Below are 27,581 nucleotides of genomic sequence, written 5' to 3'. Positions count from 1 at the left end.
CCCAGGTGAGTCATTCTGTTGGTGCTACATGACTTAAGACAGACAAACCAAGAGGAGTTCTAGGCTCCAACTCTGGGTTAGGATCAGAGTCCTGAGAGGATGTTCAGGACATCAACAGGGTCAACTGAACGCAGCCTGTCCTACCACCAATGTGGGTCCTTGCAGCACAGTCACGCCTGAGGGCCAGCACTCAGGGAGCTCACTGCCCAGCAGGCAATGTTTCCAATCACCGTACCTGCAGATGCCTGGAGGGCCACCTCAAGAGAAAGCCACCCCAACCTCAGTGGGAACATGACCCACAAAGTCATCTCTTGAGAACATGAGCCCAGCAGGGCACATATGCGCAGCTAATTCTCCCACAGCCCATCAGGACGGAGGGTCTCTTTAATGTCTTGTGTTCACTGTTCAGATGTGTCCTACTCTTTGCAACCCCATGGACTGTAGGCCGCCAGACTCCACTGTCCAAGGGATTTTCCAGGCAAGAATACTGGAGTGGGTTGTTACTCCCTTCTCCAGGGAATCTTCCTGACCTACGGACTGACCCCGGGTCTCCTGCACTGCAGGCGGATTCTTTACTGTTTGAGCCGCCAGGGAAGCCCCTGGAGAGCAGAACTGACAGTGGACAGAGCCGACAGCTGGCAAGCAAGCTGGGGGCTGCAGTTCTAGTCCAGAAACAAGGTGAGTGGACAGGAAGAGGTCGTTGTTTCTTTCACATTGTTTAATGGGCTCTGAAGATACTGCATTGCCCTGAGCACGGGGCAACCTCCAAGGACTGAAAGCCTAGCTGGCCCACGGGACCACATGCAGTCAGCTCACATATCCGTATGTACAGCCCCTGGGGTGTACCCAAAGACAGATGCCTGGTGCACCCCATCCCCTGATGGCACCTCCCACCAGGCACACATGGTTGAGAGTTAGCACTGAGTTAACACAGAACCATCCTGGCCTTTGAGAAGAAATACAGTCCTGGCTTTAAGTAATACTGGCAAACACTACCCCTGAAATTTTCAGATTAGCAGGGCAGGAGGACGTCAAAGAAGTTCAAGTCTCTGGGAGCCCGTGTGTAAGAATTACTTCTAAACAAGGCACACGTAACTAGTTTTCCTTGAAGATCTCCACTGCTTCTTGGTGTGTACATAAAGCACATATTTTTCTAAGAAATGTAATTATCTGCTGTTTTTGTACGAAAGTCAAAGTGTTAGTCACTCAGTCATGTCTGACACTTTGCGACCCCATGGCTGCAGCCCACCAGGCTCCTCTGTCCATGGGACAGTGGGTAGCATATTGATGGGTCCCCTTGAAAGCATTCATCAGACAGACAGACTCCCCAACACTGAGGCAAAGGCCTTAGCACACAACAAACAGTCATCGGTCCCCAACAGTCACATAGCAGGCCAGGCTCCCCTGAAACACGGACGCACTTGAGGAAAACAGGCAGCCCATCATTAAAATTACTACTAGGATAACAGAGTGTTCTTGAATCTGCATGACTGGTTTATTGTACAAAAGTTTCCAGTAACAGTAAATTAGTTTTCTAAAAAGGACAAAAAAAAATCGTTCTGGATAGAAGCGCTTCACTAATTGCTTTATTTAAGCACACACACACAAAAGTCTTATCTGACCAATTAGGTTGGAAGGTTTTTATTACCTTTAAGAAGCCATTAGCTAGGATAAAACACTGAAAGCACTTGTGTCAAAACAAATAAATAATGCTCAATTAGCAGAGACTGTGGTAAATTCGTTAGAGATGAACAGGGCTTCACGCCCAGGGCCAGCAAGTCAGCACCTTCCCCAACCCCAAATTAATAAAACAGGAGACAGTGGTGCTCAGTCCCCAGCTGGGAAAGATCAGGAGCTCCAGGGACCTGACTGGCAGTGTCTATGGGTCCCCTCTCCAGCCCCGGTCAACAGAGCCGCGCAGGCCACGTCCCAGCAGGCAGCGCTCCAGGCTGAGCCTGGAGGAGCCCTCCCTGTGGCGAGGGCAGAGCCAGGAGGAGCCATCTTTGCCACCAGAGCCATAGGCAAGACAAGGAGAGAGAGGAGGACCCTTGGGTGCCAGGACACTCAACACTAACTTCCCCTTCCAGTCTACAGTGCTGCTGATCTGTCCCCAAGAGGCGGCTCAACAAAACAGGAGAGTCTGGTGGAGCCTGGCAAGCTGGAACACGTGTTCCAGCTGCTGCTGGCCTGGGGACACGGTGATGGCAGCGGATGGCTGGGCTTCAGCTGGTGCTGCCGGGGATCCAATCAGAGGGGGCAGCTGTCTGGATCCCACACAGGATCCTTCAAGCCATCCCTAGTCAGATTCCTCATTTTATCCAAAGGAATTGGGTAAAAAATCCAACTAATCACCCTGTTCACTAAAAATAAATACAAATAAATAGTGATCCTTTCTTAAAGGATTACGTTCCTTCAAGAGTCAGTGACCCTAAGCACTGGAAAAGCTCCCACAATAACCCTTAACACCATCCCAGGCTGTCTAGGAGGGGAGTCCTTCATCTGGACAGCCCCCATCCTGGGAGCAGCTTGACTCCCTGAGCTCAAAACCACTGAGGCTAAAGAGCTTACAGCTGCTCTCAAGAACCAAGGAAGCCCCCCATTTCAGGGGCAATTGAGGAGAGGCTGGACTTCATTCCCGGCCTTCCTCCCGAGTAAGTAACTGTCAGGGAATGCCATGCTACTTCCTGATATGCCGGGGATGCCTTTAGATCACCCCATGCCCACCTCAGGAACAAGGAACCAGGGACTGCCCGGCTTCATGAACCACATGGGACGGAAAAGCTGGGCAGTGGTCTGGGTTTTAAGCACATGACCTGTTTGAACAACTTGAATCTTGGGGTTTGAGTTTTAAATTTCTGGAAATAACTTCAAAGTCAATTCTAGAGAGACAGGTTATGTGACTGGTCCAAATAAAACGTAGCACACTTAATGAGGTCATGCTCTTTTAAAACATTTTACAAGAGGTAAAAACAACGGAAAGCCATCAAAAATGACACAAAGACCATTAAAACTATACCGGTGTCTCAAAACCCGTTAAAACATGAACAACTTCAGGTTTCAAAGTTATCATCACTTTCCACATTACTCCACAGGTCCAGGAATATGTTTGAGCACCATATTGATAATAGGTAAGTGAACAACAAAGTCCTGCTTTGGAGACCGGATTCATGCTCACACAAGAGGGGTTTTCTGAGCCAAGATTTTCACAAACGGCAGGAATATGCCTACCTTCTGGGCATGTTCAATGGCAATGGAAGGGCCAATAAATCAAACCACTGGGGGAATATTTTACTTTGAAATGAAGTCATGTTTGGTTAATAATTTGAGACCCACTAATCCTAAATGGGGTGACCCATTTAGAATGGCCTCTGTGTAAATTCACAGTCCATTAAATGGTGTCTGGCTTGAACAGGTCTTTATGTAGTTATTATATAAGTAATGGATTGAGCAAGGATGGTAGGGGACGAGCACGGGGACACACCGGCCAGCTCTGGTGACTTTTCCGACACTGCCGAGTGCCCTTTTAATGTGAGGTTCTTTCAAATCATCAACTCTTGCATTTGGCTGGTTCTGCTTAGTAACCCCTTTTGGTTTACAGGAGAAAATGCAGTGCACAAATCTGAGATGAGGAATACTCCATTTACAATTAATTTAAACTTATGAAGCTGTTTTAACTGGCCCATCTAAATGTGTTAATTAACATCAATGATGGTTTCTTATTTTTCACACTTTGTTACTCTGATCATTAACAGTGATGGAAAAGTTAAATTAAGTTAATGGGGAACGGATTATAAATTCTTAAAGGACTTCTCAGTTTGTTTTCAACTGGAAAATACATAGACAAAGATGAAGAGGCATTTTTGCCTCTACTCATAAGATTTTGGTACCAAATTTCTTAAAAACCAGATGGTTTAAAAAATTTTTTTCCAAAAATTCTTTTAACATGCTGCTCAAACATGATTGCTTAAAAAAAAAAAAAAAAGAGCATATACAGGTATGATACATCAAACAGCGTGATGAGGCCTGTAAACGTTCAACTGATATTTTCTTTCAGGAAAAAAAAAAAAAAATCACCAAAGCGAGAACTCATCTCTATTCCGCAGCAGAATCCAAGGTCCTTCACATCTTGACAATGAAGGAAAACAGATGCCCCTTCCCCTCACGTGAGCATGACCAGGCCGAGGAGTCCATGGGACCGCCGCCACCCCGGTGAGGCTGGGGCCGCACCTCCGCCAGAGCCCACAGGTGCCAGGCCGCGTGCCCGGGTCCACATGCCGCACACACTGGCCCGACGCTGCTCAGCGAGACTTCACGCCGACGAGGACAACAGTGAGGACGATGATGATAACAAGCAATATCAGGATCACCAGCATCTTCCGGTTCTTCTTCTGATACTGCTCTGCCTAGAGAGAGAGGAGGGAGAAGAGGTCGTCATTTTCTCCAAAATCAAGTCTGGCTCGTTTCTGGTCCTAGCTTCTGGCTGTACCGCACACCTGACACCTCTGCCACCAGCTCCATCATCACGATCGCTGCCATTGACTCCTAGAGTGCAGTCAACTCCCGTGACCTCCGAGTCCCCTACCTACAGGCTTCATGAAGCACCTGCTGAGGATCCACCATCACCTGAGGGCCGCGGGAGAAGTCCAAGGCTCTGCCTTCAGCTCCACACAGCCTACCCTCTCCTTGCATCCCCTCTACTGACCCCAAGGACCCACTTTCTATGGAAGACTCTCACTTCCAGACACGGTTCTCTGGAGGAACGCACAGCTCCTTCATTGAGAAGTCAAACTTCTGGCTCCAATGACCCCAGCCAGAAGGGAGAGAAGTGAGGGCCCCAGAAAAGCTCTTCTACCTCCTCTGAGTCTGCAAACAAGAAGAAATTCATCCATGGAAGTATTGAGTTGGCCAAAGAAGTTCATTCAGGTTTTTCCGTAAGATGCTACAGGAAAACTCAAACAGACTTTTCCACCAACCCAACAGAAACAGGAAAGCTGCCCCGTGGGGTCAGGTGCAGAAAGAACCTACCCGAGCTGAGTCATCCTGTGTGGCTAGTGACACACGCCTATCATGCAGGAACGTGACCCAGAGAAAGGAGAGAGTAGCGAAGGTGTCCCTGACCACATGCTGCTGCTGCTGCTGCTGCTAAGTCACTTCAGTCGTGTCCGACTCTGTGCGACCCCAGAGACGGCAGCCCACCAGGCTCCCTCGTCCCTGGGATTCTCCAGGCAAGAACACTGGAGTGGGTTGCCATTTCCTTCTCCAATGCATGAAAGTGAAAAGTGAGAGTGAAGTCGCTCAGTCATGTCTGACTCTTAGCGACCCCATGACTGCAGCCTGCCAGGCTCCTCTGTCCATGGGATTTTCCAGGCAAGAGCACTGGAGTGGGGTGCCACTGCCTACTCCGCCTGACCACATTGGGAGAGCACACTCCCCACACTTCTGTGGACAGCACTGCCTCATGGCAAAGGTACAAGTGAAAGCGAGGAGACAGCTCGAGGGCAGCGCCTGCCCAGAAAGCCCAGCCTCCCACGCCCACTTTCCCCTCCCCGCCAACCTTCTGACCAGCAGTTCTGTGTCCTAAGTGAGCCCGCCCACCCACCAGGAGCCACTCATCCACAGGAGGAAACCTGAGGACACGTTCACCCGTCTGGAGAGCCTGGCTTGGAAGAAGCGACTCCAAGGCCCCGCCAGCTTCAGATGAGCTGACCGCCAAGGGAATGGCCAGCCAAGCCCAAGAGAGGACAGAACGTGCTCACTCTTGTAGTCAGTAACCACCACTGAAGCCGACACCAGGTGATATACTTTTAAACCTTTCAAAATGATTTATAAAGTTGAACCTTAAACAAATGTTTTAGTTCCCACTAGATATGTACACCCCTGCAGAGAAAGCTTTTCCCCTTTATCTCTGTTGTATTACAAAACATGTTTTGCTAGTTTTTATTTAAGAAACTTCAAACCCGATGCATAATTCAACAGCATATGAAGGCCCAGATATTACAGAGTGAGAAACTAAAGTTAGCTTTCACGTTTTTAATACATAAAATGTAGCAACCAAATGAACCAAATGCTTAAAAAAATGAAAAAGCCTCCTGTGTCCACAAGGCAGACCTCTTTCTCAGTGTCTGCTGGCGTCCCACCCACTCCCGCCCTGCACATGGTAACAAGCATATAGAAGAGGAAGGTGAGGGTTTCTGGTCAGACCTGTGCAAGGCCTCACCTTCCGTAAACCTGACACCACAGTCAGGTACGGTCACCTCTACCACAGGAAGCGACTGGTCTCAGAGAGATGATCGAGAAGTACGTTAGCAAATCAAGAAGATGACCGTTACACATGGCTGGGAGTACTGCTATCCATGAGGAGATGGACAGAGTTTATTTCATCTGTGAAGTATTTCATTCCTTCTAAAGAAAACATGCACCCAATTATATGAGAGTCACTCAGCAGTGTACGTATGTGTTTCTCATGGTTGATCACAAGGTTTTTAAAGATGTTTTCCATCTATTTTTAACAAATATCATGAAAAACATTCTGGAGACAGCCATCGGATTATTAGCAAAGAATGAGAAAGCTAATACTCTCACTTCAACAGACTACTCTCTCCTCAAGGTGGTACATAGATATACTGTGGTAATTAAAAGAGAAAATTAGATTTTTATCTTCTCCAGAATGAATCCCCACCAGTAATTCATCAGAAAAGTATCACAACAAGGGAGGCCTGAGTCAGCAGCTACCAGCAGACAGGATGCACAACACGGATTTTAACAAATACCCACTCAATCGATTCCCTAAAACAAGAGGGCCTAGCCAAGGAATAAAATATTTTCTAAAAGGAAGAAAACCCCGACTCTTTCAGAGTTTGCTGTCACAGAAGGGGGTTCTCAGCAACTTCAACTTTGCACGTGGGGTGCACTGGGATTCACTAAGTGCAGGGAAATGGCCACAGCCCACATGGTGGGCTCTGAATAATACGACAGGCTGCATTTTCACAGCCCCATCTCGAGCTGATGACAGATGAAAGTGCCAGGGACAGTTAAGACAGAAGACAAGCCTCGTACAAATTCTTGATATGGGAAAACAATTCTTCAAATTCTCACCCACTGAAAGATATGTCATTACCTTGTGGAGCTGTTTCAAGCCGTCTTCAGTTTTGATACAGGACTGCTCAACATTATAGTCGATTCTATCAAGGACGGTACCCTGGGTGATAAATGATAGTCACAATCAACAAGCGCAACTGGGAAAATGGAGCTTCAGAAATGAGAGATGCAGATTGCAGGCATCGTCAGCCACAGGATTATCTGTTCTACTTGACTGTGAGGTAAAGGGACACCCGGTCAGCTCTGGAGTCCATCAACAAGCAGAGAGAGGTGCTCAGTGGCAGAGTGCCCCTGTCAGCTGCAGGAAAGCCCAGCTCATGAGAAGAAAATACTGACAAATTGAGGTTTCTTTTTTGGATTTAGCCACTACAGGACACTCCATATTCAGGCTTACTGGGGCTTTAAGAAATATATGGTTCATTGGAAACAGGCTGAGTGGTGAAGGGCTTGCTTCTGTGCCCATCTGTGGCTTAAACTCACAGGTTCAAGGAAGCAGAGAAGGCCAGTTAAGCCGGACCTGATTAGAACGAGGTCTGGAAACTTACTATCATGTCTGAGTGTCTCCACACGCCTCCATGGGTCAAAGCAAACATGGCTAGCTCAAACACACCATGTAAAAATCACACATTCGCCTCCAGGAGAGTTTTGCTTGTAATTTTTTAATTGCTGGGTTCAAACAGGAAGGAGGGAACACCAGGCTCCATGGAAGGATGGGGCTCTGAACAGAAGTGTGCTGTGTCTGGAGATGATAGCACTAATAGTTCCATGAGAGCCACGGGAGTAATTAACCTAACTAGATCTTCCACAGCCTTGTCTGCTCCAGTCTGCAGCTGGTTTCGGGGGATCAGGACCCAAATCCCCACTGGCAAGATAATAAAACACCCTAATCAAATTGTAACAGTGAACAAACAATCTAATTCTACTTGAGGGCTAGTGGTTCCAGTTGCTGTTACACAATAACCTGCCAAAATTAGATGGGAAAACTTATCCATCGTCAGAATCACCGCTGAGCGTGGCCAGAGCCAGCCAGGCCCCCGGCATGGGGGCTCCTGGGAACAGCCCTGGGATGGAGGCAGAGAACGTGAGTACTGTCACTGACACCTGTTTCTCATCTAAAAAATAGTTTATTAGTATTTTTATGGGGCATGACAGCAGTCTGCATATAATTTGTACGCATATATACATACACACATACATAGTGAGTTGGGAAAATTCCCTGGAGTAGGAAACGGCAACCCACTCCAGTATTCTTGCCTGGGAGAATCCCATGGAGAGAGGAGCCTGATGGGCTACAATCCATGGGGTCACAAAGAGTCAGACACGACTGAGCACACACACTGTATATACACAGAAGGAATGGGTTCCAACTGCTTTCCTGACAAAAGTGCAGAATCGAAAAGCCTGGGGAAAGATGAGGTACCAGGGCAGGAGAGCCCACTGACGAGGCAGGTAAACGCACATACCTGTTCTACGATCATGGCTCCCAGGTCCCTAAATATCTCGTTCAGGTCGGAGATGGACTGCACGATCTGGCGAATCTCCCGCTCCCGCTCCTCCACCAACAGTGTGTTCTGCTCCACCAGCACTAGCTGCTCGTCTGTAAAACCCTAGCCAAACAAAGGACGAAATGTGCACATTAGATTTCTTCCCAAGAAATTGATGGTGTACCATTTTAGATATAACTTAAAGAAAATAAAATTTGAAACCATTTCCATAGAGCACACAATACACAAGCACTTATTTTTCCCTAACAAGAAAGATCTGATCTCCCTGAATCAGCAGGCTCTAAAGCATCACCAGCCAAAGCAGGGAATACAGAGAACCCCTTGTCAGCAGCTGCCCCAGGGCCAAGTGGCAAAAGCACCAGGGAGAAGCCTGTGCGTCTCAGGGTTCTTCCTGGGAGTGGGGTGTGCAGACTGCTTTCCAGAAGGTTCTGGAAGGCAGCTGACAAGGTCTCCGTGCAATTTTTAGAAAGGAAGAAACAGTATGGCCCCCATGACTGTTCTCCCGCCAGCTGCAAAGCACTTGGCGGATGTGCACGCCACGCAGTGCCGATCCATCTGTGTCTCAGGGAAGTTAGAGGTCCGCAAAGAGAAGGGAACAGAGCGGAGTGCACATGCGCAGTGGGCGGGTCTGGGGCCCCGACACATACCCGGTCATACAGAGTATTATCCTCGCCATCGTCCATCAGCGGCACTGATGTAGCAAAAAAATGCTGGGATCTTTCCTCTCGATTCTTCATGCCTATCGTGGACAGGAATTCACTTTACTTGAATACGTAAACCATCCTGGTTACTGTTCCACCATTAAAAGGGGGCATCTAGAGTAAAACTCAACAGTCAAAATGGAGACATTCTTGGCCACTTTAGAAGAAGCCCTGCTCACCTCCAGCAGAGATGGGGGACAATAAAGGACCACAACCATGCAACAGCAGGCAAGCATTCGGGGTTACTTAGGACAGAAATCACACTGCAAATGTGAACAATTCACTGGATGCCAGGTAAATGACACTGCAACACCATCATCTGAGACTCTCTAAGTGAAGGAGAAACATTTAACTGCTGTTAAAAAGCATTTAAAACATTAAGTATTTCTCTCTAAAAGTATCTCTGGTAAGAATTCCAAGTGGCCCTAATCAAATTTTAGAAGTAGTAAAATCAAAGCACAAACACAAATATGGCAGTTGTCGGGAGGGAGAACTAGCTTTTGGGGGAGCCTATGGTGATATTGATTACAACGGCAATACAGAAAAAGCCAGTTTATGGGTGCTCTGAATGAGGATGTAGCTGAAACCTGACTTTGCTCTATTTGGGAAGGAAGGGAGGCTGGGAGAGAAAGTGTCTGCTTTAACTATTACCAGGTAAGGTATTAAGACAGATAGGCAAATATGAAGCTTCAACATGATTACAACTATTTTTACCCATTTATCAGCAGCTCCCGCAAGCCTAACACCTAGAAAATGACATGCTTTTAAAATATGCTAGATTGATTTTCGAATACTTTAAACTTGACAAAAGAGTAAGTTTCTCTTTTGTTTTTTTAGAGGAGGACTGTCAATGCCCCGTGGGGTGGTCTCAATCTCGATGTGGTTACCACTGGGGGCAGAAGGAGCTACCTTCTACCCCGTGAAGTAGGAGGATATGCAAAGGCTAACCATGAAAAAAGCAAAGGACAAAACGGAGAACTAGCAGAAGAGGAGGACAGAAACACAGAGTTGTCCTGTGACCTGAGCACTGGGACGCTCGTCACTTGAGAGCCTGGCGCGGGTGGACACTCACGTCGGAGGTAGCTGGACTGTGCATGCCGGAAGCTGGTGGACAGCTCCTGCAGGGCCTGGGCCAGCGAGGCCACCACGTTTCGGAGGAGCCGCTCCTCCTGCTCCGAGCAGGCCCGGCGGGCCCGGCTGGGTAGCGCCTGCACCGCACGCTGACACCTATGGAAGAGCTGGGAGGACAGGGGGTGCTCACAGTGGGCCAGGGGCCCTGAGGTGCCTGCATGCCGGAGTGAGACACACAGTGGCTCTGGCCACACAGGCTGGCGCTGAGGATGGCCAGGAAATTGGAGCTGAGCCAGACCTGAAAAGACGCTGTGTGTGCACATGCGTGTGCACTGCTCCTCACAGCCTTCTCATTTAATCCCGACAACCACCCTAACTAAGAGGCAGGTATTATTATCATTTCCATTTTGCAGACAACAACACTGGGGTCTGAGGAGTTAAATGAGAATCACACTACTGTTAATTGCTAAAAGCCAGGACCCAAATGCTCTTATCGCCCCAGGGCTTCCCTACCCACCATGCCCCATCTCTGTGCAGTAGCAACCCAGGAGGTATAAACAAATGAAAAATGTAACTGCTTGTTTACACACAAGTCACACTGTTTTTTAAGATTTTTAAAGTATCTTTTTTAAAAAGTCTTTATTGAATTTGTTACAATATTGTTCCTGCTTTATGTTTTGTTTTTTTTTGGCAAGGGGGCATGTGGGATCTTAGCTCCCCCCAACCAGGGATGGAACCTGTGTCCCTTGCATTGCACAGCGGATTTTTAACCACTGGACCATCAGGGAAATCCTGAGTCACATTATTTTAAAATTACTCAAGTTTAACATTTTACAACAGACACTTCCAGGAGGCTGAGTTTCTCTGGGATATTAAGAGATTCAGTCTGGGCAACTGCTCCCCATCTGTTCAATTACAACTACCCTTTTCTTTAACAAGAAAAAAATTTGCAACTAGTATACAATAGAAGTTACACATCTTAAATGACTGAACTCAATAATGCTCTAAATTTAATTTTCAGATCAATCCACAGCAGTATTTAAGAACGATCGAAAAACAGTCCCCACTCCTGCAGGACAAGGAGTGCAGATGCTGAAACTTGGAGGAGCTCAGGGCTTCCTGGATCCCTCTGTGAACTTCAAGCTGGGAAGCGAAACTCTAGGACTCATTTAGCACTGTACCATGGGCCAGCTTTTGAGAGGGTGAGGCAGCCACCAGACTGAGTTCCCACCTGAGGACCCCTTCCCCCCTCACCTGCGTGATCTCCTGTGTGGTTATCTCAATGGCATGCTCCTGCTCGCTGCTGTCATCCAGGGTAGGTCGGTTTAAGTGCTGGTCATGAAGGCTGGCTAACTCCTTCATCTTCTGTTTAATCCGCCCAACATCATACTGTATCTAAACAAATGAAATCCCAGAGCTCTACTCTCTCCCTCCAGGTGTCTGTCTGCCTCTGAGACAACCAGCTACACGTAAGAGTATGGAGCTCAGTCTTCAGCCAATTCATAGTTCAAACCACCAGACATTTAAATACCATTCTTCCTGGTTACACAGTTCTTCAGTTTCTTTCTGTAATTCAGGTGTCGTTTAGTCACTAAGACAGGTCTGACTCTTTTGTGACCCCATGGACTGTAGCGTGCCAGGCTCCACTGTCCATGGGATCTCCCAGAAAAGAACACTGGAGTGGGTATACATTTCCTTCTCCAGGGGATCTTCCCGACCCAGGGATCAAACCTGAGTCTCCTGCATTGGCAGGTGGATTCTTTACCACTGAGCCACCAGTTACTACTTAAACCAAAATCACAAGCATGCCCACAGACACACACACCTTTCTTGTGGTGTGTAACCTGAATAATTCTAAAGCTAACACACTTACAAGGACATGCATTCAAGTGTAGCCAAATCAATCTTTAGGGCAAATATCTTAAAACATGTTAATGTCATAATTACCTCAATAAATAAGAGAGTGTGAAACGAACATTCCACTTACTTCATCCACTCCATCCACCCATTTAGGAGGGGACCGCTTTGTCACACCAATTGCGGCTTCTGGGTCCAAGCTAATGCCTGACACCAGAGCCATGCGATCATCAGCAAGCTACAAAGAAATAAAGAGACATTAAAAAACTATTCAAATTCAGCGCAGACAAGCACACTCTTACTCCCTTTTAAATGTTGCTCACTAAGACCCGGAAATAGAGGAGCAAATGCACTTGCCTGGATTACAAACTTGCTTTTGATACTGCTAGGATATGGAACTGTTTTCCTATCTTTCCACGTACCACTTCTTAATTTCCTTGGACATACTTGTGAATATGAATTTGACTTGATCTAGCTATGAAAATGTAATGAAAAAGTCAATAAGAGATCCTTAAAAGAAAAACCTTAGTATTGTACTATGATGGGGTGGCATGAAACTCAGCAATTCATTTGATCAGACACGTTAAAAAAGAAAATATGCTAGGCTGTAAATGGAACGAATACAAACATTTCAAGGTTTACTTACAGACACAGCTTATTTCGTAAATAGGGCTGATCCAGTTATCTTAGTCACAAGATCATTAACCAGGTGTTAAAATGTGTGAAAGAACTGCCTAAAACAGTCAGCAAATTATCTACCATTTGGCAAAAGCAATCCTTAAAATCTCAAGGCAATCTTACACTGTCATTCCCTTTCTTTAGTTAAATGTCCACAGGCAGCATTTTCCCTTATTTTCAAATGATCTCCATAGTACTTGTTTATTTTACCTATGTAATACACTGCCTTGGAAAGCTTTTAAGAATGGGAGGGAAATCACAGGTTTGGTGTGGTTAAACTGTTCTCTTGCCTGGAGGCAGTGAACAGCTAAAGGATCTTGAGGTACTCCTCCAGAGTTCAGAATTTATAAATGCCAGTTTCAAAAGAAGCAAATGATGATCAGAAAATAATGGAAAACAGCATATAAAAGTCTGCTCCAGGTAGGACTTTGTACATTTTCTAAATTGCACTGCAGAACTGGGTAGAGAATGTATACTGCTTTTCTTCACCCCTCCCTGCATTTATCTAAATTTATTTTTTCACTCATTCAGCAAATACAGTTTTTTTTTTCCCCTAACAATAAAGGAACAGGGCAAAATTTTTAACATCCTCAGATGAGGATAAAAGGGAGTAAAAAAAAAGAAAAATCACATAAGGAAAAGCCTAAATTCAATGAATTCTTCAAGCAACAAGCCCTAAACCCAGAACAGGGAGATTACAGCAAAATTCCTAAAAGCACACGGGAGTCTTGCGTCCGGCTCTGTCACAGCAGGGGAGGCGCTGCCCCCACTGGCTCAGGGGGCGCGTCTGACGCAATGATCACGCTGAAGGGACCAGCCGCCCCAGCAGTGCTCCCTGGGCATATGAATCGTGATCAGGCCCAGTGCCTTCCGCAGTGGCGTGGACCCTGCAGGGCCAGTGTCATTTCAGGTCCTGAACAAATGGTGCGTCACCCCACCTGCGCTACTGGGGCTCTGCGTCTGTGCTGTGTAATTCTCAACCACAGCCACCTTGTTTGTTTTTAAGAGTTCACTAATAGGAATTTTACCTTCCTTTTATTATTTTAACCCTCACACAAGCTAGGTGAGCTAGGGGCTATTATTCCAATCTATAAATGAGGAAATTGAAACCCAGAAAAGTTAACTAGCTTGCCCAAGGTCACAAAGCTATTATGTGACAGATTAAAACCTGGGTTGGCTGACTCCGGAAGCCCCAATCACCCTACCAGCTGCCAATCACTTTGGCAGGCCCATGAAATACAACTGCAATTTGCTAAGAAAATGTTATCAGGATAACAAGCCCTCACCTTCAAACAACAACAACACAAGACACAGTCCCCACACAAGACACAGTCCTCGGATCCATTTCCCACCAGAGACACCAGGGACCACAGGATAGGCTCGGCTGAGCACAGAGGCATGGACAAACTGGCCTCTCTTGAATTCTGCAGACACAGCCCTTCACCCCACACACAGCTGTGTATTCCTCAAAACTCCCCCCAAAGCCACCAAGAGCCATGCAACCTTGGAGTGGGCACAATGACCAAACCAAAAGGGACCAACCAGAGACCAGCACCCAGCACCTGCTGGCTGGATAGCAGGCACTGGACACAGAGCTGCTGCCTAACTGGAGCAGAACTTAAACCTCCAGCTGTTCACACAAAGTGACACCTGTGGGTCATAGAATTTCCACTGTGCCAGTTTATCATCTAACACACTGCCTGTTACTATTACACCGTATCTCAATAAAATAATAGTAATTTATTTTATTAAGAGATCCTAAACTCACAATTTTGTATTGTTGTGACTGTTAACCAAAATACACTAAACCAAAAAAGATACAGAGGGTTTACCTAAGTTTATCTGCACAGTAGTAACTAGTATCAATTTCACTGAAACAAGTGAGAAATTTTTATAAATCACATATGAAGTCAGTTGAAGTGGATTCAACTCATTTTTAAGCAGTACTTGGTTTTACATAATAGACGTGTGCCCCCCAAAAATGCATGTAAAAGAGTGTGCATACACACCCTCTTCAAGCGTCCCAAGGAAGCTTGCTGGGGACCAAGGGGAGAGATAACTCCCCAGCTAGCCAGCCCTAGCTTTCCCACAGGCTGTATCAGGATTGTGCCAATGAGACAGAATAGCTGATTCTCTAAGACTAAAAACTTTAAACAGGGAATAATTTGTCCCCTTTATGATATCATCTATAGCAAAAGTTTATCATGATAAAGAAAGGCAGCCTTACAAGAATGTGTCATTTATTTGATCAGAATCGGCTTGTAATATGTATCACAGTATGTACCATTAAAAAAAAAAAAAGACTGTTTTAGGAAGGGAAAATCTAACGGAAGGTAACTGCCAATTAAAACTGGGAACAAATATGAACATTAAAAAATACATTTTAAATGCAAAATAGTCACCCTTTCAACTTCAGAAACCTCACTTCCTATTTCAATGTTTTCTCATTTTTAAGATCCAAAATATGTCAGTTTCCAAGCTGCCATCCAAGACAACTCAGGCCTTAAAAAAGCTGTCAGGCTTTTCACTCACTCTACTTGCTGCTGTTCCATTCCATGTCCCCACAGTGAAGAGACAATGATGGTCACTAAAGCTTTTCTTAACGAATTTATGCTTCTGAAGTTAAAAAAAAAAAAAAAAACTTTCCATGTTTTTTAAATAAGAAAAAATATATAAATAAAATTGTACTCATGAGAATTAAGAATTTAAGAATTCTTATCTATTTGTAACTCATGTCCTCTAAGAACTATAGGGTGTGTGACCCCACCCCAGAGTTACCCAGCTCAACTGCATCAGTGCAGGAAAATTTCAACAGTTGCTCACAATGGCATGCCCACAGGTTTCTTGTTCAGTTCATCAAAGTTATCTCTGCCCTTGTTCCACTTCAGACATTGACAACTGTCCCTTTAAAGAACATCAGACAGCATGGACAACACACACACACACACACACACGAACACAGTCTTATAAATCTTGCTGTTCCAACTATACAGCCTTCCTCTTATAAAACCCGACCTTTACAAGAAGGCTGATTTAGTGTTCCTTAAGATTAAGGATATGCAAAGCCTCTGCAGAGATTAGAAAAGTCAAATATATCCACACACACACACACGCACACTCATCTAAAAAAAGTAATAAACTAAGTTAAGTCTTAATGAATACACTGGTAATAAGAACCAATACTGACAATTCTGGATTGTTTGCAGCAACACACATTTAAAAAGTCCAGACGGGACGTTGGCAAACACCACCTGGCGGCTCTGGTTTCCACCTGAGACAAGGTGGGCATGTACGTGGTGCAGTCAACTCACTGTGCTCAGATGGCTAACAGACATTTAAGGCTGAAGAAACCTCCTTCCTTGGAGGGAGTGAAGAAGCATGTTATATAACAGAGTTGGGGGCTATCAGCACCACAGTTTTTTCTTTCTGATCTATGATTGTTCTAAAATAGGGTTTACCTTTTCTGATTATGAAACAATAAATGTTCAAGATAGTCATTTCTTTATGTGTGCAAAAAATACAGAATTAAAAATTCTGACAACCACACTACCCAGACAAAATATTGCTAGGTTCACTAACATTCCTTTTGCCCCCTCAACTCTCATATACAAACTTAAAAAGTAGGAAGCAACAACTGCCTGCACCGTAGGTTATGGACCGACTGAACTCCCACTTTCAGCCCAACAACAGACCTGCAGAGAAGACGGCTCCCTGTTCCTCAAACACTGATACCAAGGGGCTGAGACTTCCCTTCTCAATGCTGCCCCCAGCAGGGGGACCAGGGAGCCAGCCCATGCTGGCTGGCCCCGCGCTCCAGCCAACTGCCCTTCCCAGAGTATGTGGTTTGGGAACCTGATGCTTACATCTTGTAACTTTAAAAATCATTCCTCCTATGAATTTAAAAAGCCAACAATTTGGGAGATGACTGTCATAGGTGAGGAGTAGATGAGAGCAAGGCCAGACACTGGGCAGGAGAGTGATGGGCGTGGTGTTCTCCCGGGGCACCCCTTACTTGTTTCTGGAGAAGAGCAGAGCCTGGTATCCCCAGGGTGCAGCTGATTTTCAAGGTGATTTCAGAAGGAGAAATGACAAACCCATGTGGCCACCATGACAGTCAGGACAGCATGCTTGGGCCTCACTGACACAGGGATGGCCTCCATCTGACCCACGTTGGGGGCAATTGGAAGCCCGACTGCGCCCTGGCAAAGCTGGGACTCTGGACGCTGTTCGCAACACGGCCCCACTCTTGCTCGGCACCAGGCACGCAATCATAATAAACACACACTCATAATTAGTGCCTGAGTCAATACTAAATGCAATGAATGAATGAAGTAAATATAAGACATGTCACGTACAATTCACTTCATAACTGATGTGCTGATTCCGGACAAAGGACAAGAAGGGGAAGTGGGCGGGTGGCAGGCTGAGGGGCCATGCGGCTCCAGAGTGGACAGGCTGGGCCTTGGGGCATGTGGCCGGAAAGGTGGCTCTCACTCTGGGTCTCTGCTCCAGAATGTGGCAGAGAGAACTTGGGGTGGGGCGGGGGGAGCCAGTGCCTGGAACTTGCCTGCCTGAAGAGGAAGCAGGAGAGCCTGGAAATAGGTTCAGACGGCGGAGCCCTCAGGAAAGATGACCCTGATGAGCCGAGTGGGAGAAGTGTTCAAACTTAGGCCACTGTGACTGTTTCCCAGCACCGCAGCCCCCCCACCCCAACCAGGGAACACTTCTGGGGGCCACAGGTTGCATGTTTCCAAACCATTCAGTAAGGGCAGCACCCATTCCTAGACGGATGGGTTTGGTTTTCAATACTAATTGGTTCTTAATGACTCAAGCAATAGACACGCATGGTTTAAAACTATCTGCTCGACCTAAGAAAAGGGTTGGCAGTTTCCCTTCCACCCCAGACTTCCTGGAAGTTATCCATTGTCAACAGCTTCTTGTGTCTCTTTTCAAAAATCTCCTAAGTACTCACAAGCCTGAATGTGAGTTATTTTTCTTAAAAAATAAACAAATAAAACATAATTTTTTTAAAAAAGAGTGGGAATTGCAGTATCCATCATTATACATCAGGCTTCTTCCCACATGGCCCTGCATCTGGGAGCTCATTGCCCTGCAGGCCTGAGACAGGCTGGACCCTTTAACAGGCATAGCACAGGGAGCAAGCGAGGCTACACATTTCATGTAACCAGCTCCCCAAGAAGGGTCTTCAGGCTGTTTCCCATCTGCAGTTATTATCAACAAGTAAGGGACCCCACTGGTTTCGAAGACAGTGGGCCTAACCCCACCTCACAGTTCATACTTCCAAATTAAAACAAAAACCAGGGATACCCTCCCACCCTCAATTTTAAAACGGCCCTTTTAAAAACGTATATCCTGAGGAAAAGTATTTCCAACCCCTTCCTGGCTGAAACAGATAATAGAAAATACAAAACCAACCATCACAGTTCAATCTCTTTTTTCCTCCACGCTTTATTAGCATGACTGGAATAAAGTGCTGTGAACACGTACCCTCTCCATCTTCCGGGAGAATTGCTAATAAGTAATGAAAAGGCCAAAATCGTGCTGCTAGGAAGGGGGCCACGTAACCATTAGTCAGTCAGCACGACCCAAGGGTCACTCGCTCCATACCAGTGACACCTCAGCAGACAGCTCAACAGGTCTGGTGGCTCTGAGGCCGGCTTCCTGAGGGCTTCTGCCAGACATCACGTCCTCCTGCACCACCACCCCCCCCGCCCCCACGACCCCCCTGCACAGCCTGGGGAGTCAAGAGAGCTTCGTGAATCATCTGAAAACAATCTGGCTGATTTTAAGTGGGAGAACACGTTCAACCTTTACTGCCTCCAGAGTTGAGACACTTTCCCAAGAGTAGCAGATACTGTTACCAAGCCCTTCTCTAAATCGTCAATTCACCTGGTGTGAAAACACAGTAAATGAATCCTAAGGATTAAATTGTAAAACACAACAAGGAGAAGTAATCATGACAAATGCTAAAATGTGTTAACTGTTAGCATTTTACATATAACCAAAGATTTCAGAGAAACAGGCATTAATTGTATACACTGACATTCAAAAATATTGAAAACACAATACCTCATCCAGCTCCTGAAGAGATATGTTGTTGCCATCAGCCCATCCAGTTAGGGACAGCAGAAAAAAAAAAAGATGGGGACAGACAGACAGACAGATAGATAAGGGATGGTCAGTTGAGAAAACACTGAGATTTCAAGCAACTCTAAAGTTGACTATAAATACAGATCTACTAATCAAAGCTTTTAAAAAATCTCCCCCTTCTAATTCTTGCTTTAAAAAAAAAGCTATATCAATATTTAATTTTTTACTGTGTTTTTTACTTTTATTTACTGTGCTTGTTCTGGTAAAAGAGGCAGGAATCAAACAATAAACAGTTGTAAAAATTAAAATACAATAGAAACAAAACATACTTGTTTTAAATGCAATAAAATATAATGGGTATTTCTATTTCACAAATGTCAAATAGCATATATAATATTCTAAATTTCCCTTAGGAAGATAAGAGAGCAAAGCTAAAACATAATTTCACTGTGTCAAATAAAAGTAAATTTTAGCATGTAAATCAGCACTGCAAATGCAGCAAAATCTGAACGCGAACAGCCCACAAGAATTGTCTATGGCCGTATTCAGATGATATTTGAGTGACCACATATGTAAGGGCTCTGCAAATTAAATCCCGCAGACACGGCTTCCTCCGTGGCAATAAGCAAGCCGAGAAACCACTTGTCCCCGGAGAGAGACACAGGTGGTACAAGAAAAGGAAAACTCTCCCCATTTGCTTGGCATGTATTATAATAAGTCTAGGAGGCACACTGTTGTTATAAGGCTATTATTCTAAAAAGTAAAACAAAACAAAAAGGAGAGGTTTTTTTTTTTTAAGGAGCAGGAAGGAAGAAGCATCGGCAGGCAGAAGATTAAGTTTCAATTTAAAAGGAAAGGATCTTTTTACAATCAACGTGGAACTCTATTTTCTGAACAGATCTTTACTAATGATAGATAATCTGAACAAATAGGTCCTTTTTTTTTAAACAGTATTGATCACTGAAATACTTAGTGAATTTCAATAATCAATTGTGTTGATTTTTTTTATCCTGAGCAGTAAATTTAGAAAATAAAAAAACATAACTTCCTTATTTAAAAATTAATAGTGCAAATGAAACTGGTCTATCAGGGCCAAAATACTATTAAACAGTGACAGTAATAACAGTGTAACCACACAACATTCCTCCGTGTAAAAATTCAGTTAGCTGACATTATAGGAAGCTGAAAGGCTCCTTCATTCCTTCTACAATTTGCCATGAGAGCAACAGAACTGTATTTCTGTGTATACCCTGCCATGACAGCCGTACTACAAGATGCTAATAGAGGAGACAGCGTCAAAAGAAAAACCTCCTTTTTAAAAAAGAAGCTAACATTTTCAGCACAAAAGCACTGAGGTGTTTTTATTAAGACAGAGGGCAAAACCCCTAATTCGGTATTTCAACCTGCACATCTACCCATTTAGCAGGAGTTCCTTGGCGTCTAATCTTTGGATAAAGTATTACCGCAAACCCTGGTTAAGATCTGTGCTGCACAGGAGCCTGGCCTCTTGGATTATTAATGAAGCACACAGCCCGATCTCTCAGTCTCTGCAATTATTAGTTGATAAGAGGTGAAATCAGAATCTTGGGTATTTTTTTCTTTTTTTCTTTTACAAATAAGAAAATCAAGTTTTAGAATATATAAATTCATTTCCCCAAAGGCACAGGGCTGAGATTCAGACAGACCCAGGTGCTCAGGCCTCTTTCTACCCCACCTTCCAGCCTCTCTACTTTTACCAGCACTTCAGGGAGTTACTAGTGATAAGCAGCTACTACCACATCAGGAACTAGATTCAGGAGATCATCTTTTTGAAGCACATCAATCCCTCCGACTTTGCTACTTAAAATTAGCAGGTTTCAAAACTCCCCCTGCCACCAGGAAACTTTGTCAAGACCTGAATTAAAACATTTAGAATTACCATCAGGAAAAACCAAAACAGAGCCAAAGAAAAACACGATACTACACATCATCACCTTCTAAATCTTTATAATGTCTAAATCTAGGCTTCTGACCTGCCAATGGCGTGCAATCAAGCAAATACTGAAAAATCCAAGTAGCATGTGGAATTTATAGTCTAAAGAACTTTCTACATAAAACTGAAAAATAAGTGGAAACCCATCTGTGTTTACTCAGGAAGTCTGGAAAAGTTGAGCAAAATGAGTTGGAAATACAGGTCTATGCTATAGTGATATTTACTTTATTTCCGTTACTGCCAAAATAAAAGTTTGCTTCACTTTCATCCAACAAAGTACCCTTATTCTCAAGTAAGCCTCTCTGCTCAAATGGAATCTTTAGAAGCAGAAAAGCAAATAGATCTAAAGAGAAATATACAATGATTTCATACTTGGATTCTAAAGTCAGGGGACTAATTTTCCAACAGACTCGGCATGGACTAAAACTTACAATCTTCAATGTACAAGTTAAAATGGACTGGCGTGATTATAAAGTGAGATAAAGAAAGATGTTATAGTAAATAAAAAAAATATATATATATGTATATATGTGTATACATATATTCTTTTAAATGGGTTCCTTTCTCTGGGACCTGCAGCACATGTCCAGGAAAAGCTGCCAGCACTCCTGTGGCCCACTGGGTAGCAGGGGCTCAGAGCCAGGCCTGCCTGTGTTCCTATCCCAGCTCCCTGGCTTGCCTGATGAGCACCACTGAGCAAGTTTCCTAACTCCTTGAAACCTCAGTTTCCGGATCTGTATCAGGAGAAAAAAAACAGCAGCACCTGTGTAATGGAGCTCTATGAGGACTAAGTGAGGCTACACGTGCAGAAGGACAAGCCCCAGGCCAGGCACAGAGTGAGCACTCAATAAATCTTGGGCTAGTATCACTGTCAAGACTGAAAAAGGACTTCAGATTTCTTATAAACATATTTAACCTTCAGTCTTCCTCCCCAAAACACACCATGTGTTTTATTAAAAATAATGTGCTACTTTCAAACTAACCTAAGACCAATTAACTTCAGATTCCATTTATAGATTATGTATTATTTTAAAGCAGAGAATAGATTAGACAGTAAACACTGACAAAGTAGCTCAAGTCCCCTCATAAGATCTGTTTCAGGGGATGAAAGGGAATCACATAGGTCACACAACACCTCATCAGATCAGAAGAGCAACTCAGCATCTACCTGTCATTCGTTTAAGACTTTACACATTTTTTTTTTGAGTGATTATTTAACACTATAAATTCTTAGCTTCCTAAAGCTAAGCTGCCTGTAACTTTTTGAATGAGGTGTTGCCTTAAAACCTGCACTTGGCAGATGGAATGTCAAAGCTACTTCTCCACAGTACTGGAGCCACTTTTGAGGATTTTTGCGGTAACATCTGGCTGGTGGACAGGGCAATGCTGTTGACTATGATTTCCTCCTTTTCAAATTAAAGCTAAGACTGCAAGGCTTGGTTAGGAGAAACAATGTATTAAAAGAGAATTTGAGAAAGCATTGCTGAATCCACAGGACTGCTTACTAGAAATCTCCCCTAACTCAAACCCTCAATTTACAAATCAGGCAAAAGATGTCAGAAGAGATTAAAAGCTTGCCCAGAGACCTACATTCTGAGTCAGCCAGAGTGTGACTTGGCCCTAAATTCCCAGGTTTGGAGTCCAGTGCTCTTCCCTGTATTTCATGCTGCCCTGAGGCACAACCGTGAAGGGGCATCTGAAACTGAGGCCAAAGCAGAATGAATGGGAAATGGCAACAGCTGCATTTTGCTGAGAGTCTAAAAAAAAAAAAAAAAAAAAAAAAAAATCAAACCCCTGGCCTTTCACAATTAGTTTTACTAATATCAACACAATGGAGAACACAATTAAGTATAATTTTGTTCAGTTCTGGGCGCTAAACTTTAAAATGCCCACAAGAAAAAAACAGAAAACTAGACTTCATGCATAGGCAAGAAAGGTAACCTCCCTGCCTGAGCCAGGACTGCTGAGCTAGAGAAAGGTCTGGGGCACAAGCAAGCTGCAGGGTTATCTGTCCTGCAGGAGGAGGAACGGGCTTCCTGTGTCAGACCCTGGGGGCCAGGGCCAGGATCACAGGATGCAAGACACTGACAGATGGGGTTCACGGAGGCAAGCGCTTTTTGGTAGTAAAAGAGGTGGAGGTGACGCCTGCTGGAATTTCCTATCCCCATCAGAGAATGCGGTCAAGGCAAGCAAGCAGAGGGGTTATCACAGAGGGGATGTTGGGTCAAATGACCTTTAAGTCCCCCCTGGCCCTTGGGACTTTGTTTTGTCACTGCATATCCTCCTTCAATTCCTGCTTAGCTGTGACATATTTGCCTGAAGGATGCAAAAACCTGTCTTAGTGTGCATTTATAGGTGCACACAATGAACCGCACCACCCTCAACCACCAACTTCTAGTTTTTTCCTCCAACAGGGATGTTAAAAAAAAAAGCCTGTTTAAATTTTCTGAAGACTACAATTTTATGTGAGCTTTGTTTTGAGGTGTGTCATATGCACATTCACGCACAAACACCACTTTACAATCAATTTCCACAGCTTTCACCCAAAATGAGGTGAAAAATTCAGGCTTAAAACTAAAAAAAAAAAAAAAAAAAAAAAAATTAGATGTGATTTATTTCTAATTGTGAGATAATTTGCCCACCCCAATATCAACTACTAGCCTTTTCTAACTAGAAAGTAGAAATCTCAGTTTATGATTTTTTTAAATTTAGACACTAGAGCTTTGTTACTTTTTTAATTACCTGAGTTTTAGTAAATATATACAAATTGTATTTTAATTGTCTTACTTGTGTTCTCAACATGACAGGTATTTATTTTTTAAGTTTTTATTTATGCTTTTTCAAATACCCAGAAAAGTATGTAAAATGGAACAGCGTCTCCTGAAATATTCATCAGTAGACTTAACAATTAGTAACACTTTGCCTTATTTGTTTCTTTCATTGTGTGTGTGTGGGGGGGTTATGATTAAATATATAAAGTAAGTGATATTTGGACATTTCAATAGTAAACATTTCAGCAGATCTCACTAATAAGTCTAACAAATTTATTGAATTTTAATTAATTTCTTAATATCACCTAAAACCCAGTCAAATATGACAGCATTAATTTTGTTTGATTTGCTACAAGATTTTGAAAATTTATAACTCAGAATAAAATATTAGTTATTTAATAAAGTTTTTTAAAATTGTGTTAGACACAGCTTTTTCCCCAACATGTTTACATTTTTTCAACTTGCAGAAAAGCTGAAAATATTGTACCCTCTATGTAGTCATGCGGTCTTGCCATATTTGTTTCTGTGTGTAAATGTAGAAATGGTTTCTGTAGAATCAATTGCAAGCAAGCTGAAAATATAATAACTCACCCCTAAACACTTCAGAAATCTATGACATGCCATGTGTTTTTTAATGCACACAATAAAAATATATAAACATGTGACTTATTTAATTCTAAATTAGGCAAACCATGTTTGTTTAATTGCAAAATCTATTTTCAGATTATCTGAATTGACTACAAGGATTTTTTTATAAGGATATTTTAAAATATCTGATTCTTATAAGCATCTGAGAAAGATTTTAAATAGTCAAACCAATATATGTAACATTTTCAATGGTATATTATGTAGAAAATATTTTTTAGTGTTCTGAATGAGGTATGTATTTTTAGTTTGACTTAGAAAATCTATTTTCAAGAAAATGTATGAGTTGGCTAAATATACCTGTACATTTTCTGACATATCTATTTTTTCAACTTGTACACACGAGCTATATATTTTAAATTATATGACTTAGTTTATATATTTAAAATTGCCTAAGAAATCCATTTAAAAAATAGGTTTTACTTAGAGATGCATTTTTAAAAAGCTGCCGACTGGGACATCAGGTTTTTAAACTGTCTGACCAAATGGTTAACAACGACAACAAAAAAGCCTCACGTTATCCTATGGTGTAGTGTATTTTGAACCTTATATGATTAAAAATTTTAAAGTAAACATGTTTTTAAATCAGTTAAAAATATTTTAGAAATATTAACATGAGTTTTAGTTCTGTTTTTTTTCCTTTCTACAAGGTAGCATAAAATCCATTTGAGGAACATGCAATTTTTACATCTTAGCAAAACTAAGGTTCCACTGAGGATTTTTTTTCCCCCACTGAATTTCTACTCTCTACTTCTTAGTTTATTTCAGAACATTCTTTTCAAAATTAGTGCTGGAATTAGCCTGTTTTCAATTTTGCACTTCAGTATAATACCTTTTTTTTTTTTTTCCCCAGTTTACAAATGTAAAAAAATCTTCAAATTCTCAAGTAACTGAAAACCTACACACACTTGGTCGGTCCCTGATTTCTATGCTTTTTGATTTAAGTTTACCGTGATTTTATTCCTAAAGCTGTTCACACAGTTTACAATAGTTTTTTTACATAAGCAAGATGGACAAATACATTTTCCTTTTGTGATTAACAAAAAGGAGAAACTGTCTTTGTAGGTGCTCTGTCAATAATCAAGACAGATGGCCAATTTTTTTGTGAAGCATTTAGATCAAGTCATAAAAAATTTAAAAGGAATATAGTCCCTAACAGGTGAAGTACGTGTGAGAGCCCCAAAACTGCTTATTGTCAAGGATAAACCCCAAGAATCTAGTCTTGGGGTGATTTTACTCTCCCCCCAATGCTGCTTCTATTCAAACCTAACCTGTCTACAGCCAGGAGCCCCCCCCTTACAAATTAGTTTCATAACTTTTCAATTTAGGCTACCCAGAGCTCATCATCACCCTCTTGTTCAGACCATCTGCACCCACTTCCTTGTTCAACAGAGCAAGAGACTGAGGTTTGGACGGGAAAGTAGCCCTTCATCATAAACAAACAGGAAAACAACAGTCATCCTTCCAGGCCCTCCCTCTAAGAGATTCTACAGCTGGGCTAAAGAAAGGGTCAGGTTAATTAAATCAAAATCGTGGGCTATGTGGGGGGTTAATTTTCACATACACATCACGTTCGTTTTAAAAAGTTCCTATGGAAGAAAAAGCTTTATTTCCTGTCTGGGAAGTAGAAAACGAAGAAAGCACCTTACAGCCTCACAAACAAGAACCCCCATGAAAAACAGCAAAGCAATTATTCACAGGGAACACGGGCACACAGAGGGCTTCGAGATCATTTTAAAAAAACACCCTCCCCCGCCAAAAAACCAAAAAACAAAAAAACAACTCCTTCCTCTCTAGCGAGGAGGGCATCGTTCATTTGCAAGGATTTGGATCTGCCAGCCTGCAAACCGACCATCAGAACCAAAGTGAGGCTGTCTGCGGGGGCGGACGGGGGAAGGAGGGGGGCGCTTAAAACAAAACGGAACAAAAAGGCTTCAGGAAAAAAAGCCTCCAAATCTCAGTGCTAAAACATATGTAAATTGGAGGCGCCGGTCGCGCGGGGACAACCGGGGGGGGGGGGGGGGGAAGGGGGAGGACGGAGAGGGATGCGGAAGTGAAGAGAGCGTGCAAGGCAGAGGTGGAGCAGGATCTAGATGCTTCTTCCCCAGCCAGGGTTATCGAAGCTCGCGGACCCCAGCCAACAGACCCCGCACTTCCATGCTAGTCTTATCTTCTTTTTTAAACAGAGAGACAGACACAGACAGACAGACAGGCATAGCCGCAGTGCACACAGGGCGTGTGTCGGAGAGGCCGCCTGGAGACTCACCGCAGCAATGCTACGTGAATGCAGAGGGCTGGAGGTGGTGTGACTACTCACTTGCTCGGCTAACAGCTGCCGGTTTTGGATGGAATTATTCCGCAACAACAAGAAAGCGTCGGTTAAACGCCTCGTGGCCATGTCTCACCCTTTGTGACCCCCAGCTCAGGGGCCCCCCGCCCACTTAAGAGTCCAGGTTTATTCACTTTCTTTCTCTTGGCCTCGCCTGGTCCCCTTCGCAGGCCTGCAGCCAAGCAGGTGCTGCTCTGTGCTTCCTCCAAGCGCAAAGACCCCTCCCCAGCTAACACGGCTTTCCAATTGTCTGACTCCCCCTACCCAGGGCCTGCCTTCGATCTCTAAGCACTTAAATCCCCCCAATCCTTGCGTTGCTAGCCAACTTCCCAGAGACCCCTCCCCAATCCAACCTTGGATCTACAAGCGTCTAACTGGCCAATCCGGCTTTGGACTGGAAGACTCGAAAGCCCCCTACCACATCAGTCTCTCACACCCCTTAGGGCCCGAGCCTCTTATGTCTAACTTGGCTCACACGCGTCTGGGCCGTGCTTTCAGGCCTGCCTCTGGCTCAGTTTGCCCTCCAGAGGCCTGAGAGGCCTGCTTGAGGCCCCTTTTTGGACAACCGAACCAGGCCTGGGCCCTGAACGCCTGCTGCTTCCTGCTGGGGCCTGGTCTGAGCCCTCTAAGGTCGGGGCCCCGACCTCCTGACCCCTTCCCTTTATGGGTGGCCTGGTCCTCCACTGCCACAGCAGGCTGCCGGCCTCCAGGAGGGCAGCAGAGTCTGCCTCCACGCCTCCTCACTCCTCTTCTTCGGCTCCCTCCATCCCCGGATCTGACTGCTGCTCAGCCCCGGGGCCGTTTCCGTGCTCTGGGTCCCGGGTTCTGGCGTTCCCCCCTGGC

General features: G+C 44.2%; 1 protein-coding gene across 9 annotated transcripts; it reads right to left on the bottom strand.

Moving 5' to 3' along the window:
- Nucleotides 1-1,471: 1,471 nt before the first annotated feature.
- Nucleotides 1,472-27,581, bottom strand: STX16 (syntaxin 16). Of its 9 annotated transcripts, none has more exons than XM_040248667.1 (10): nt 26,727-27,580; nt 22,584-22,750; nt 19,001-19,012; nt 12,363-12,470; nt 11,630-11,770; nt 10,377-10,542; nt 9,251-9,342; nt 8,562-8,705; nt 7,118-7,198; nt 1,472-4,403 (listed from the first exon to the last, which is right to left on the bottom strand). In XM_040248667.1, exons 4-10 carry the CDS (start codon nt 12,453-12,455, stop codon nt 4,299-4,301), a joined length of 822 nt encoding a protein of 273 aa, XP_040104601.1. In that variant the 5' UTR covers nt 12,456-12,470; nt 19,001-19,012; nt 22,584-22,750; nt 26,727-27,580; the 3' UTR covers nt 1,472-4,298. The 9 variants fall into 9 exon arrangements, with proteins under 9 accessions (XP_040104601.1, XP_040104605.1, XP_040104602.1 ...); XM_040248671.1 differs by having other exon boundaries at nt 22,584-22,695; nt 26,727-26,806; XM_040248668.1 differs by having other exon boundaries at nt 26,676-26,764.

Source organism: Oryx dammah, unplaced genomic scaffold (assembly GCF_014754425.2).
Source record: "Oryx dammah isolate SB20612 unplaced genomic scaffold, SCBI_Odam_1.1 HiC_scaffold_10, whole genome shotgun sequence".
Lineage (NCBI taxonomy): Eukaryota > Metazoa > Chordata > Mammalia > Artiodactyla > Bovidae > Oryx > Oryx dammah.
Note: the sequence above shows the minus strand (reverse complement) of the source record. Positions and strands in the feature narration are given on the sequence as shown.

Excerpts from the sequence above, each read along its gene's own strand:
- STX16 (XM_040248663.1), bottom strand. The coding sequence starts at position 26,807 with ATGGCCACGAGGCGTTTAACCGACGCTTTCTTGTTGTTGCGGAATAAT. Across the intron at positions 11,771-12,362 it reads GGGTGGATGGAGTGGATGAA|ATACAGTATGATGTTGGGCG; the intron begins GTAAGTGGAATG and ends TCATTTGTTTAG. Across the intron at positions 9,343-10,376 it reads ACAGTCCAGCTACCTCCGAC|GCATGAAGAATCGAGAGGAA; the intron begins GTGAGTGTCCAC and ends TGTCCACGATAG.